Below are 12,815 nucleotides of genomic sequence, written 5' to 3' on the forward strand. Positions count from 1 at the left end.
TTCTCAGATCCATAGTTTTGTTAGATGACCTCGAGTCCTGGCTTGGAAGTTCAGGGGCTTTTGTCTTGCAGATGTTGCTGGTGTTCATAGCGAGGCCAGTCCTCAGGAAATCTCAGCACCTCTCCAGGGTAGGTTGGTTCTGTAGATGTGTTGCGAAGATGGGTCCATGTGCATTCTGGTTACAAAACACACAGGTCTCAGAACCCGCCCACTTGCCCAGAAGGGCTAATTCAAAGTTTTATGGAGTTCGTTCAGATGCGTCCAGCTGAATGTGGTGAGGGAAAGCAGGCTTACGCCCAGTAGCGATGGAGGGAGGGGGTTAGAAGAAAAGCCGAAAGTGCTTTGGAGAAAGAACCGTTGCATGCTTCCCAGAGGTGGCACTATTGGGTAGAGTCGTCAGACTCAGCCAGCCCCAATACCCACCTGCAGGCTTTCAGCTGGAGCTCTGCTGACCGGTGGACGTATAGTAACTATGCAAAAGAAAAACCTTAGAGACACAGCTGTGATCAGATCACAGTGCTCTGCCTAAGTCTGCCCCAGCTTTCTCTTTGCTCCAACTCCAATTCAGTCCCTAAAACCATCGCAATGCTCTGGTCCTGTCTCACGAGCCTCATGCCTTTTCCTGCTGTTTTCAGTGGCCCAAAGAATCAGTCCACATGGCTCCAGACTGCCCTTGACCCTGAGGATAGAAACTACATTAAGTTACTTTTCTGTGTTTCCATATTCCCTGGCACTTACTTAATTCCTTATCTTTCCACCTTTGAAAGACCTGCCCCCTTTTAGAAGGCCTACTTTCCTCCACAGTTACCCCTACTCTCCCAAACCCCACCTCTGCATGATCCCATCCTACGGGCGATGCATCTCAGCTAGAGGTCAGGGATGGAGAGGAATCAGATGAAACCTCTCTGCGAAGATGTTAGCTCATGACGACTTAAAGCATTTCCTTTCCCGGGCAAATGTGCAAAGGGACTCATTTAACACCAAATAAAATCAAGAACCCAAACAGTATGTTGCTGATAAAATTCCACGGACCTGGGGAAGAAGTAGAGAAGAAGGGAGATTTTTTGAGCAGGAGTTCTAGTGATCTCCCATGAAGCTTCTCTATTCAGGCTGCAGGTGCTTGAGTGGTCGTGCTTCGAGATCTCCCTGCAACACTGTCCATCTCTTGGACATTTCACTCCTAATAAGAGGGTCTCTCCCTGGAGGCAGGGGGTTGAGAGCCAACTCTACCCCCTCCTTAGCACTTTCTAAGTCGCTGCAGCTCCATGAGAAGGTCAGAGAAGATATAAATCAATAAAGATTTAGATTTCATATTCTTGCTATTCTCGATCCCAATACTGATGATGAGCATGAAGTAGTAGAAAATATGAAGTCAGAAGACTGGGGCTCTGAGCACCTGTCTTGTTAGTAAGCTAGACGCTTTAGGAAATCGTTCATCATCCCTGAATCTCCACGTCAAACTGTTGAATGGGATTAATGAATAGAGGTCCTATTTTACATGCAAGAATGTAGTAAAGATCAAATGAGATACTAGATGTAGAAATGTTTTGAAAAGCATTAAATACCATACAAAGTTACAAATTTCAATCTTAGCCTTTGCAAAATAGATGACGAAATAGATGACATTGAAAAGCACTTGAAATATTTTTCAATTTCCTTTTGTGTCAGAGACTGATAGTTTTGATCAGTATTAATTTTCACATTGTTTCTTTAATAACAGAACCCTTATATGTATCAAGGCACATAGCAACCAATAATGATGACATTTCCTGGCCTTGTTTGCAGCTAGATGTATCTAATGGCTAGGTTCTAGCCAACGAGATGTGACTGGAACTGATATGTACAACTTCTCTCCACTTCCTCTCGGCTGTCTTAAATAAAATTGAGATGGCAGGAACTGCAGTAGCCATGTCGGACCTTGAGCTGGAAGCTGCACGTTAGTATGAAAGAGCAATGAGAGGGCCTGGGATTCTGGTAAGATCACACACGAGACCAGTTTGTCTTTAAAGCAAGCAATTGCTTCAATCTTTTGAAGTCACTATTATTTTGAGTTTCTCTGTTAAAGCAGCCAAGTAGGAATCCTACTTAATGGCCTTGTATTTATTTTTTAATGATCTTTGCTCACCTCCTTGCTAGGTCTATCTGGTAGATCTTCTCCCCCATATTCATATGACCTCCAGTCAGACTTTTGAACAAGTCCTTATATTTCAAACCCTTGATCAAACCATTTCTGACACAGTTACCTCCTTTAGAGGATAAGGAACAGATTTTTATAATTTTTAATAACATACGTGATAACCTTAACTGTTGCCTAACACTGATTGCTCATGTTAGCAGTTATTAGAAAGAGCATTCAAATAATTCTCAGGGCAGGTTTTCTCTATTTGTCAGAAGTAGGTTGCCAAAAAGTTAAAAGGAGACAGAATATATAGTATGTACCTCAGACCTTAATAATAATTTAAACACACACACACACAGACATCTTATCCCAGTGTGGTTACTGGAGTTGCCATTGCCAGAGGAGGAAAGGAAGGTCTATCTGGGAATTGTAGGAGCTGGTAGGACACGGAACTTAGGGATGATTGATTGACTGATTGATTGATTGCCTCTTCTTGGCTTTTAACACGAATGTATCTGGAATCGCTTTGGTTTGGGGTCTTAAGGCTGCTGGCTTCCCATGGTTAGGCCCAGAGGCCTCCTGCTGACTGACATCCCTTCCCTGAGCTGAGCATCACTTGGCATGTAGGTGTGCAGCTGACTTTCAGAGAACAAACTGCGTCCCCACCTCTTCGTTTCTATCAACATAGGACCCCAGGGAGAGGATGAGTGTGCTGCTTTAGAATGAAATGATACGAGGGAGGAAGCTCGTGTCTGTCTTTTTAATTTGCTCAGCACTGGCCTCGGGCCAATACAAAGAGAAGGTTTCTCCTCTGAACATCCTGATATCGGGTCTCCAGTGGAGCCCCATACATCACACCTTCAGCAGCAAGGCCGAGGAAAGCCTTTTGATATAAATCCCGAGGCGCCTAAGGAACGGCGTGAAGTTAGCAGAGGCGGCCGCCAAGTCTCAGCTATGCATGAATTCCCTGCCAAAAATGGAAAGTGAGTTTAAAGGAAACAGTCTAAACGCTTTCTAACTTGTTTTGATTTTCCACATGACAAAACACTGGATTGTTACTGTGCACGTGTGTATGCATGTGTGTGTATTCGTGTGTCTGTTTCACAGTGACAGTCAGAACGGTAATGTGCAGCCCTGCCGTTCTAAGCAGCATTAGATCCTAGCATGGAAATGGGAAGACAGAGAAAAGGCTGATCGTGAACCCCAGCTGCAACCCTCCTTCCCCCACTACCTTAGGAACAAGGCATCAGGAAGGGAAACGCTAATCCTCTGTGAGCCTCATCTCTACCAACTAACAAGCGATAGTTACTCGGCCCCTTTAACTCACCCCATCTACGGCTCAAAAAGTACAATTGCCGATGACGTCATCAGTGTCTCACCTCCTTGATGGGTCAGTGATTTGGAAGGGGCTGGACTCACCCAAGGCGACACGGCTCTGGGTCCCTGCTGGCTTGGTGCTGTCACAGCCACATGGGTTAGAGACAAACCCTTCTGGGCAAGAACAGGTGGCTTCTAGCATGATTGGCAGGAAGCTTTTATCCCATATGGAAAACATGATGGAGAAAAAAAAGAGCTTGCCCTTTGCAGTCTGCCAGACGTAGCTCACAACCTTGAGGAAGCTATTTATTGTCTGTGGGCTCACTTTCCTCACCTAATCGGGACTAATACGATCTACCTTCTTGTGACTAGATCTGAGGTATAAAAAGGGTCTCCCAAAGTTTCTGGCACAAGGGAGGCCCCAGGGATGCCTTTTCCCCCAAGACAGAGGAAGCCAAGGGTCGGGTAAGAAGTATCTAAGCCTCTTCTCCAGATCTCTCTTTGATGGAGATGCTGGGCTCCCCTCTGTGCAGGCGAGCACTCCGTGAACGCTTGTGAGTTGATTAACTCTCAACCCCAGAGAGAGTATTCTGGAGGCTGAGACGAGGCTTATGTAAAGCTGGCTTAAACATCAAACATGTTAGATATCAATGAAATAGGCTTTTCAATCTCATTTAGGGGTTTCACTCATTTTGCCTTCAGCTCCTTGAAGGGATTGATCAGATCAACCTGTTCTGAAACTTTCTGCTCACTCTGATCTCCTACTAAATGCTGGGCAAGGATTTTCTATTCCCTCTGCCATAGGCCTCCCCTTATTACTCGAAAATTTTGTGTTATTGTAGTTGCGACTGGGAAAAGGTGAGAGTAAGAAGCGCTTAAGCAATGCAGCACATTTTCCGGTCCTGTTGTAGCCACACTCTCACAGCAGATAGAGATCATGTGAGGAGAAAGTGTTATCAGGCCAGAGATATTCGAGCTATCGGGAGGTAGAGTCTTTCTAAACTCCTGGGATAACCACTCCACTGTGTTCCATGTCTCATGGCCTAAATCAGTTATTTTTTAATTTAGTGATCTTGACTATATTTTGTATACATGCTAGCTGAGTTCCTATTCTTCAGGCCACATTCTTTTTAAACGTCTTTTCCTCTGTGACAGCAGTGTTTCAAACGTGGTGGTCCTGTACCAAAGAAGATGACTGCTCCACAGAGGTCAAACTCTGAAAGAGTCCTTAGAAAACTAAGGCTCTGTAGCCAGATTGGAAATGCTAGACATGTAGTTATCCTCCTGCTTTCCCTGCCCCCGTTAATTTATCATTCATTCCTTACGCTGAAAATAAAAACTGGTAAATGGTGATCTCCGTAGGCATTCGTTAATAAGCACGTTTTCTCCCGAATGCCCCTACCAATGTTCATTTCTCTGAGGCATGCCTGTCCTGAATCTACTAGCCTTTCCTTAAAAGGTGGGGAAGGAAGCATGGCTCAGGGCTAAGATGCAGGGGATGTGAGTCTCCAGTGATGGTCAGTAGCAGGGTAATCTTGTTGAAAAACAACCGTAACAACAAAACATGTTTACACTACTTATGATTTAACCCACATTCAAATAGAGTCCAAAGATGACAGCCAAGTGCCAAGAGAGAGTTGGCGTTAAACCTCATCTAAAGGCTGAAAAAGCCTTCTCTTCCTCTCTCTTTAAACAGCAGTATTTCCATTAAAGAGGCAGTATGAACAGATCCGTTTCAGCAGAACATCCAAGCCATAATTTGGCTTTTCACGTGTGCCTTTGGTGGGTTCCAGTTGCCCAAACTATAACCTATGCCGCCACCGCCGCAAAAATAAAAGATCCCAAGGGCTCTTTCCTTTTTGGTGCTTCTCCCCTTGACCTTCTAAAGCGGTCTATTATTGGATGCATTCCTACCCTACTTAATATCACAGACTGAAAAATGTCAGGAGAAAAAGAAGAAGACGGATCATCTCCAGCTGGATAAAGGTGAAGACAAAGAGGAAGCAGGGGACCCAATCAAGCCACCTACAGCCAGCCAGACGTCCTCAGCATGGTCCCACATTCTCCAAGGTAGGGCAGTGCCCCGGTTAATGCTCCCCCTCCCGTGGAGAGGAGGGGAGGGCAGGGGGTCACCATCTCACCACCTGGCTGTTGTAGTCCTCCGTGACTGCCCCCTCTGGGTTCCCGTCCTGTCTGGGCCACCGGCGGCCCCTGTGCTCCCGCTGCAGCCTCCGCTCCCCGCGCCTCTTTTGCCGGTCCCTCTGGCGCTCCAGCTGCTTGGTACGGTGGTAGCGCTGCTGGAAGAGATCCTTCGCGTACGCGTACAGCTGCACGTCCAAGAAGTTGAGCTCCTCGATGCGCTGGCGGGCACCGTCGTTTATCTCCACGTTGGAAGCCCGCGTGACGTTGAACTGCGTGAAGGGGGAGATGAACTTGAGGTTGAATGTCCTCTCAAAGAGAAATTGCGTCTTCCGCTGGAACTCCGTGAGCCCGAAGAAAGCCATGTTCTTCAGGTTGCTCTTGGCGCTCTGCAGCAGGATGGCGTTCCTCTCGCTCTCGTTCATGAAAGTCAAATTGTAGCAGCCCACCAGGCTGAGGTCGGCCAGCATGCGCACCTGGCGGTTGTTAGCCAGGTTGTAGGTGCAATCCATGAATTCCCGTAGGCTGACCCCAGACCAGTCGTCCCCGGGGTAGCAGGTAGGCAGCTCATCAGGGGTGGGGCTCCTCCCATCGCACACGTGGAGGGAGGTTTTCCACGTGGCCCCTCTCTGGACGTGTTTCCACTCGCTCAGGTACCGGGACACCGGATCCCGCAACATGGTGATGTAATAGAAATTCCTGGAAGAGATTAGACGAAGAGCGTCAGTCCGCCGTAACTATAACCCTGGGACCCCGCGCCTCTGTAGCGTCTGTATCAGCATTGACTCAATGGGTTTTTCTGCCAGATGGTCACGTGACAATATCTGCCTGGATTTGCACCTGTCGGGCCATGTTCCCCTATGTGCGTGTTTCTACGATACAAACACGCATGAATCGGTTTTCAGTACTATTTGCTGGGTTTTTTCTTTCTGCTCCAGGGTGGGGAGGGGCGAAGTTGGGAGAATCGATCAGCAATAATTCATTCAGCAATCATTCACTGTTCAATCACTACCAGCAATAACAATACCTTACATTAAGAGAACACGCCACGTTTGTTGAACTTTATCACCCATCTGATATTTTATTTGATCCTTAAAAGGAACCTTTGTAGTAGACACGGGGGACTATTTGATAGGGAAACAGTGCAAGGGGGTTAGGATGATTTCCCCAAAGTCATGTGACTAGAAAGAGCAAAGCTGGAAGCCAAGTCTCCTTAATCTTTCCTGTTCACAGGGGTGTTCTGGGTTAAGAGGTGGGTGGGGTAGGGGAAGGATGTGTTGTGTGTGGACACTAATATTTACTGAGCAGTTACTGTGTGCTAGAAACTGGGCTGGGTACTTTATGGATACTGGCACAGATCACCTTCAACAGAACTTTGTAAAATGGGTTTTATCATGACTTTTTTAAAAAAAGCTGAGAACACAGAGACTGAGAAAGGTGAAAACTACAGCCCAAGATCCTAGAGCAAATTAATATTTGATGCAATAAAATTTAGGCCTATTTGATTTCAAAGCTTCTGTGCTTTCCTGGGCACCATATTGATATTTTAAAAACAAAAATGTAACTAATATTTATTGAATGCCTACGAATTGTCAGGTGTGGTGGTTATTATAATCACAGGTTTCATCTCATCTAATGGCATCTATTGGAACATTGAGAAGAGATACATTTTATAAACGGCTAGCTTCAGAATGATCAGGTAAAGATTAGGGCACCACTGGCTCAAAAGGGCAAGAGAGGTGTGAAGAGGCCAGAAGAGATGTGGAAAAGTCGACAGATAAAGACACAGCAGTATACATGTGTTAGCATACGGTATTTGTTTTTCTCTTTCTGACTTACTTCACTCTGTATGACAGACTCTAGGTCCATCCACCTCACTACAAATGACTCAGTTTCGTTTCTTTTTATGGCTGAGTACTATTCCATTGTACATACGTGCCACATTTTCTTTATCCATTTGTCTGTCAACGGACACTTAGGTTGCTTCCATGTCCTGGCTATTGTAAATAGAGCTGCAATGAACATTGTGGTACATGACTCTTTTTGAATTATAGTTTTCTCAGGGTATATGCCCAGTAGTGGGATTGCTGGGCCATATGGTAGTTCTATTTTTAGTTTTTTAAGGAACCTCCATACTGTTCTCCGTAGTGGCTGTATCAATTTACATTCCCACCAACAGTGCAGGAATGTTCCCTTTTCTCCACACCCTCTCCAGCATTTATTGTTTGTAGATTTTTTGATAATGGCCATTCTGACTGGTGTGAGGTGATACCTCATTATGCTAACACATATATATGGAATCTAAAAAAAAAAAAATGGTTCTGAAGAACCTAGGGGAAGGACAGGAATAAAGATGCAGACGTAGAGAATGGACTTGAGGACACGGGGAGGGGGAAGGGTAAGCTGGGACGAAGTGAGAGAGTGGCATGGACATATATACACTACCAAATGTAAAATAGATAGCTAGTGGGAAGCAGCCGCAGAGCACAGGGAGATAGCTCTGTGCTTTGTGACCACCTAGAGGGGTGGGATAGGGAGGGTGGGAGGGAGGGAGACACAAGAGGGAAGGGATATGGGGATATATGTGTACGTATAGCTGATTCACTTTGTTATACAGCAGAAACTAACACAACAATGTAAAGCAATTATACTCCAATAAAGATGTTTTTTTTAAAAAAAAGACACAGCAGTAGGCGTTAGAGGAAAGCAAACATTGATTCCAAGTAAGGAAAATCGTTCTCGTCCTTTGAGCAGCCGCCAATGGAATGGGCTGCCCAGCCCACCTTCATCACCAGCGGTGACACTCAGGGTGCCCCTGGGCAGACTAAAACTGTGCCACCAGGGAAGCCCCAGACAGATTTTTGAATGTTCAAATAAGATCACAGATGGGGGGGCTTCCCTGGTGGCCCAGTGGTTGAGAGTCCGTCTGCCGATGCAGGGGACGCGGGTTTGTGCCCCGGTCCGGGAAGATCCCACGTGCCGTGGAGCGGCTGGGCCCGTGAGCCATGGCCGCTGAGCCTGCGCATCCGGAGCCTGTGCTCCGCAACGGGAGAGGCCACAACAGTGAGGGGCCCGCGTACCGCAGGGAAAACAAAAAAGATCACAGATGGGAAATCTGTAAGTTCCCTTGTTAATTGGACAAAACGGAAAACACAAAAGAGGATTTAAACAAGAAAGATGATGACTATCGATCGATAAGACTCAACCCCATTTATGTGTCTCAAATTTAGACATAATCCAGATTTTAAAATAATCATAAGAGCTGGAGGATTTTAGGGCTGGGAATTACAACAGTTTGTGACATAAAGGGTTAACTGGAACTTGCTGCTGGAACCTGAGAGGCTTTGGTTTCACTTGGGAAAATTAACTGGCCATACAGTTCCCTGTGCTTTCTTTGCATTGGACTCCACATGGTCTCAAAGCTAACTGAAACTAGCTTACATTTTAAAATGATCTTGGTTTCAAATTTAACTTTATTCAAGGTAACACTGCATTTAACAAAGACTAGCTAAGTTGTAGAGTGCTGTTTACATGAGTAAAATAAGCCCCAAATGTCTGCAGGTTCTACTAGCCAAATAGGACAGAGGTCCATTTGTAACGAAAACAAACTCTGACATCAAGACACAAAAATGGACTAGGGCAACATTCATATTGATGAAGTACAAAGTTGTCCCATCTCATGGTTCTGGAACCAAGTGCCTAATGGCATTTGGGTATTGCTTTAGTCAGACATATTCTCATGTATGTTTTATTTGTTTGTCTCAATCTTGCAAAGCAGTCAAAATAGAAAGCTAGAATAATAGTAAAAAGAAACTAGGGTTGAAGAACACCTAATTATTGAAGAAGAAAACACAATTTGATTCATTAAAAGCATTTTTTCTCATCTCTATTTTTTTCTCTACTTTCATTTGCTCCTCTACTATCAGACAGAAAACTGCAAAAGTCATTGATGAAATGATGTCTACCTCCAGGCCACACGCCCAACCTTCACTGTGTACAATCTTCACTCCAGTTTCATGACTCTCTTCCCTGCTCCCTAACAACGGAAACTCATTTTCTTCTGCTCCCATAACTCCCAATTTAGTTTCTAAGAAAATTCTTTTTTTTTTTTAGAAAATACAAAATATTTTATTAAAAAATTTTTTATTTTACATTGGGTTATAGTTGATTAACAGTGTTGTGTTAGTTTCAGGTATACGGCAAAGTGATCCAGTTATACATATACCTGTGTCTATTCTTTTTCAAATTCTTTTCCCATTTAGGTAATTACAGAATATTGAACAGAGTTCTCTGTGCTATACAGTCCTTGTTGATTATCTGTTTTGAATACAGCAGTGTGTACATGTCAATCCCAAACTTCCAATCTATCCCAAACTAAGGAAAATTCTTAAAATACTCTGAAATCTGCAACTTTCCTTTTCAAACGTTAATTGTTCAACAGCACAATGGAGGGTAAAACAGAGACCAGAGAAGAAAGAGAAGCAGCTCCCAAGCAAAGGCCATGTGGCCACATACAGAGGCTCTCATCAACACCCGTCTCTTTTTTTTTTTTTTTTTTTTTTTGCGGTACGCGGGCCTCTCGCCGCTGCGGCCCCTCCCGCCGCGGAGCACAGGCTCCGGACGCGCAGGCCCAGCGGCCATGGCTCACGGGCCCAGCCGCTCTGCGGCATGTGGGATCCTCCCAGACCGGGGCACGAACCCGTGTCCCCTGCATCAGCAGGCGGACTCCCAATCACTGCACCACCAGGGAAGCCCAACACCCGTCCCTTTTAACTCAACCTCCTAAGCTGAGGCAGAGTCTCATCTGTTCCAACACTTGTCCTGGCAGTTAAACTTTCCCCAGCTTTTGGAAACATTAATAAGCAAACTATTATTTCCTCCTTTCATCCATCCATTCACTCACCTGGTAATTCTCCAAACATTGATTGAGCCCCTGGTATTTGCCACACACTGGGGCTAGGCAGTGGGGACCCCGAGATCACTAAGACATTGTCCTCGAGGAGATCTCAGGCACCCAGTGATTCTGGTAAAGTGGGAGAAATGCTAACCAACAAGTTAAGGGACTGCTCTGCCTGGACCTGAACGATCCCAAAGACGATAACTTTTTCTGTCTCAGGGACAGCGTGCTGACAGCACATCTTCCATTTGCCACCTGCTTCATTGAGAGTTTGGGCGAATTCATTTACGAATGTCTGAAACACAATTACAACTCTTTAGAATTGTTATTCTTGTGGCCTCAGGGTAATGATGGCAAAGCCCTGTGTACTCAGGGGCATTAGGGGACGGGACACCTTGGGTAGTTCAATGATTATTTTGTTTTGTTTTGTTTTGTTTTCGGTACGCGGGCCTCCCGCCACTGCGGCCTCTCCCGCCGCGGAGCACAGGCTCCAGACGCACAGGCTCAGCGGCCATGGCTCACGGGCCCAGCCGCTCCGCGGCACGTAGGATCCTCCCGGACCGGGGCACGAACCCGTGTGCCCTGCATCGGCAGGCGGACTCTCAACCACTGTACCACCAGGGAAGCCCAGTTCAATAATTATTTTAACTGATGATTATCACAGGGACCATCATGGCTTACAAAAACACAAATACACGGAACACACACTTTTCAGTCTCTTGCTCTGCAGTAAGGTAATCCTATTAAAAAATTCTAAACACAGCACAAGGACATGACTGCCTTCCCTCAGTCTTTGCCTTTTCCTTCACTCATCTGCATCCTGCTCGTCTTTCCCGGCCCAGCTCAAGCCTCATTTCCATCTCCTCTGACCTTTCTGGCCTCGAGGATTTACTGCATCACTTACTGTGCTTTTAACGTGCGTATGAAAGTCTTGGTCACATCTACCCTTTAAGTTCCTCTTTGACCACTGGACCTTAGGCCTGGTGTCCCATGACACCTCCACAAATCCTGCTCTCTGCAGGCATTCAATAAACGATGCTGCGGAAAAGAAGTGACCTTCATACAAGATAAGTGTATTTTAATGACTAAGGTTAATATTGCCTTTGATAAATAGACCCTTCTTTTCTCCCCTAAAAACTAATCTGACATTATTTTTGAATGTCCAAAATGTGTGAAAAGAATAAAAATGCATATAATCTTCTAATACATCCATCATTTGATTGTGATGGTTGATAGGCAGAGAGAGAGATAGAGAGGGAGAGAGAGAGACAGTCAATACAGACTTTGGGTAAAAAGCAGAGTATTTCATACACCAGATAATTAATAGAAATGAGTTTTTTTAATGTTAAACTTAGTAGTTTTCTTCCCCTCTGCTTCAAGAACCTGTATTTCAACAAGCAGTTTATTGTATAATTGCTCATTTTTTTAATTAGCAAGTCAGTTAATTAACACATGCTTATTGAGGGTTTGTTGTATGTAAGGAGCTGCTCTAGGAAATGTGGAGAATAAAAAAAAAATAGAACGTACTCAAGTATTGTAGGTGTAAAAGTGGTAGATTAGAAAAAGAGGCATGGATTAGCAAGTCATGGAGGTAAGCAGTAGACAAAGAATATTTAAGAGAATATTTCAGAAGGTACAGAGAGCAGAGTGGCCTAATGAGACCAGGAAGTTCATGTTGTGCATTTCACTGAAGGTTTGGTCAATAAATGACTGAATGAAAAGAGGGACATAAGCTAGAACAGGAGGCTGAGGCCCAATTGTCATGGGCTCTACGTGCACCTGTGAATTGCTAAAATAGGAAAAGTGTTGATTTAGGAAGACGCACGGAGCAACAGAGTTTGGGATGGATAAATGTAGGCAGAGACCAGGACAGACATTGGACAGCCATGGTGAGAGGCCAGCAGGGAAGAACCCAGAACCGTGGGTACTGATGAGAAAGAATCAGAACTGAAGAACTATCACACACCCAACCTTCACCATTTGTTCCTCTTCCTCAGCTTCCTCTAAACTACCTTTTCCTCCTCCGTATTCCCTTCTTCCTTCTATCTAATCCTTCCCTTTCAATTCTGTGATGTAAAACAGGCAGTGCTGGTATGCGCGTCATAGAAGTCCCTGGAATCACTGTGCCTGTGGTGATTAAAAAATATTCACTTCCATGAGGCTATGACATGCCTGTCCAGTGAGAACATATTTGAAGGAAGCTACAAGATGCCAGGTTCACAAGGAGGGTTAATAAGTATATTCCTTCCACCACCAGCTTACCTCTTGTAAAATCAAGTAACACAGTTAACATCTCCACAATCCACAGTTCGAAGCATTCCTAAAAACCAGTTCAACTAGAAA

The 12,815-nt window shown here is 44.9% G+C and overlaps 1 protein-coding gene across 1 annotated transcript in view; it reads right to left on the bottom strand.

Moving 5' to 3' along the window:
- Positions 1-5,565: 5,565 nt before the first annotated feature.
- Positions 5,566-12,815, bottom strand: part of HS6ST3 (heparan sulfate 6-O-sulfotransferase 3) — a gene marked incomplete at both ends in the record, with an annotated part of 639,689 nt that continues 632,439 nt past the window's right edge. Inside the window, one exon of the mRNA XM_082675813.1 lies at positions 5,566-6,274. Within this exon, the coding sequence (XP_082531939.1) occupies positions 5,566-6,274 (709 nt within the window). The remainder of the gene's footprint in view (positions 6,275-12,815) is intronic.

This window comes from Grampus griseus (assembly GCF_964374135.1).
Source record: "Grampus griseus genome assembly, chromosome: 18".
NCBI classification, from domain to species: Eukaryota; Metazoa; Chordata; class Mammalia; order Artiodactyla; family Delphinidae; genus Grampus; species Grampus griseus.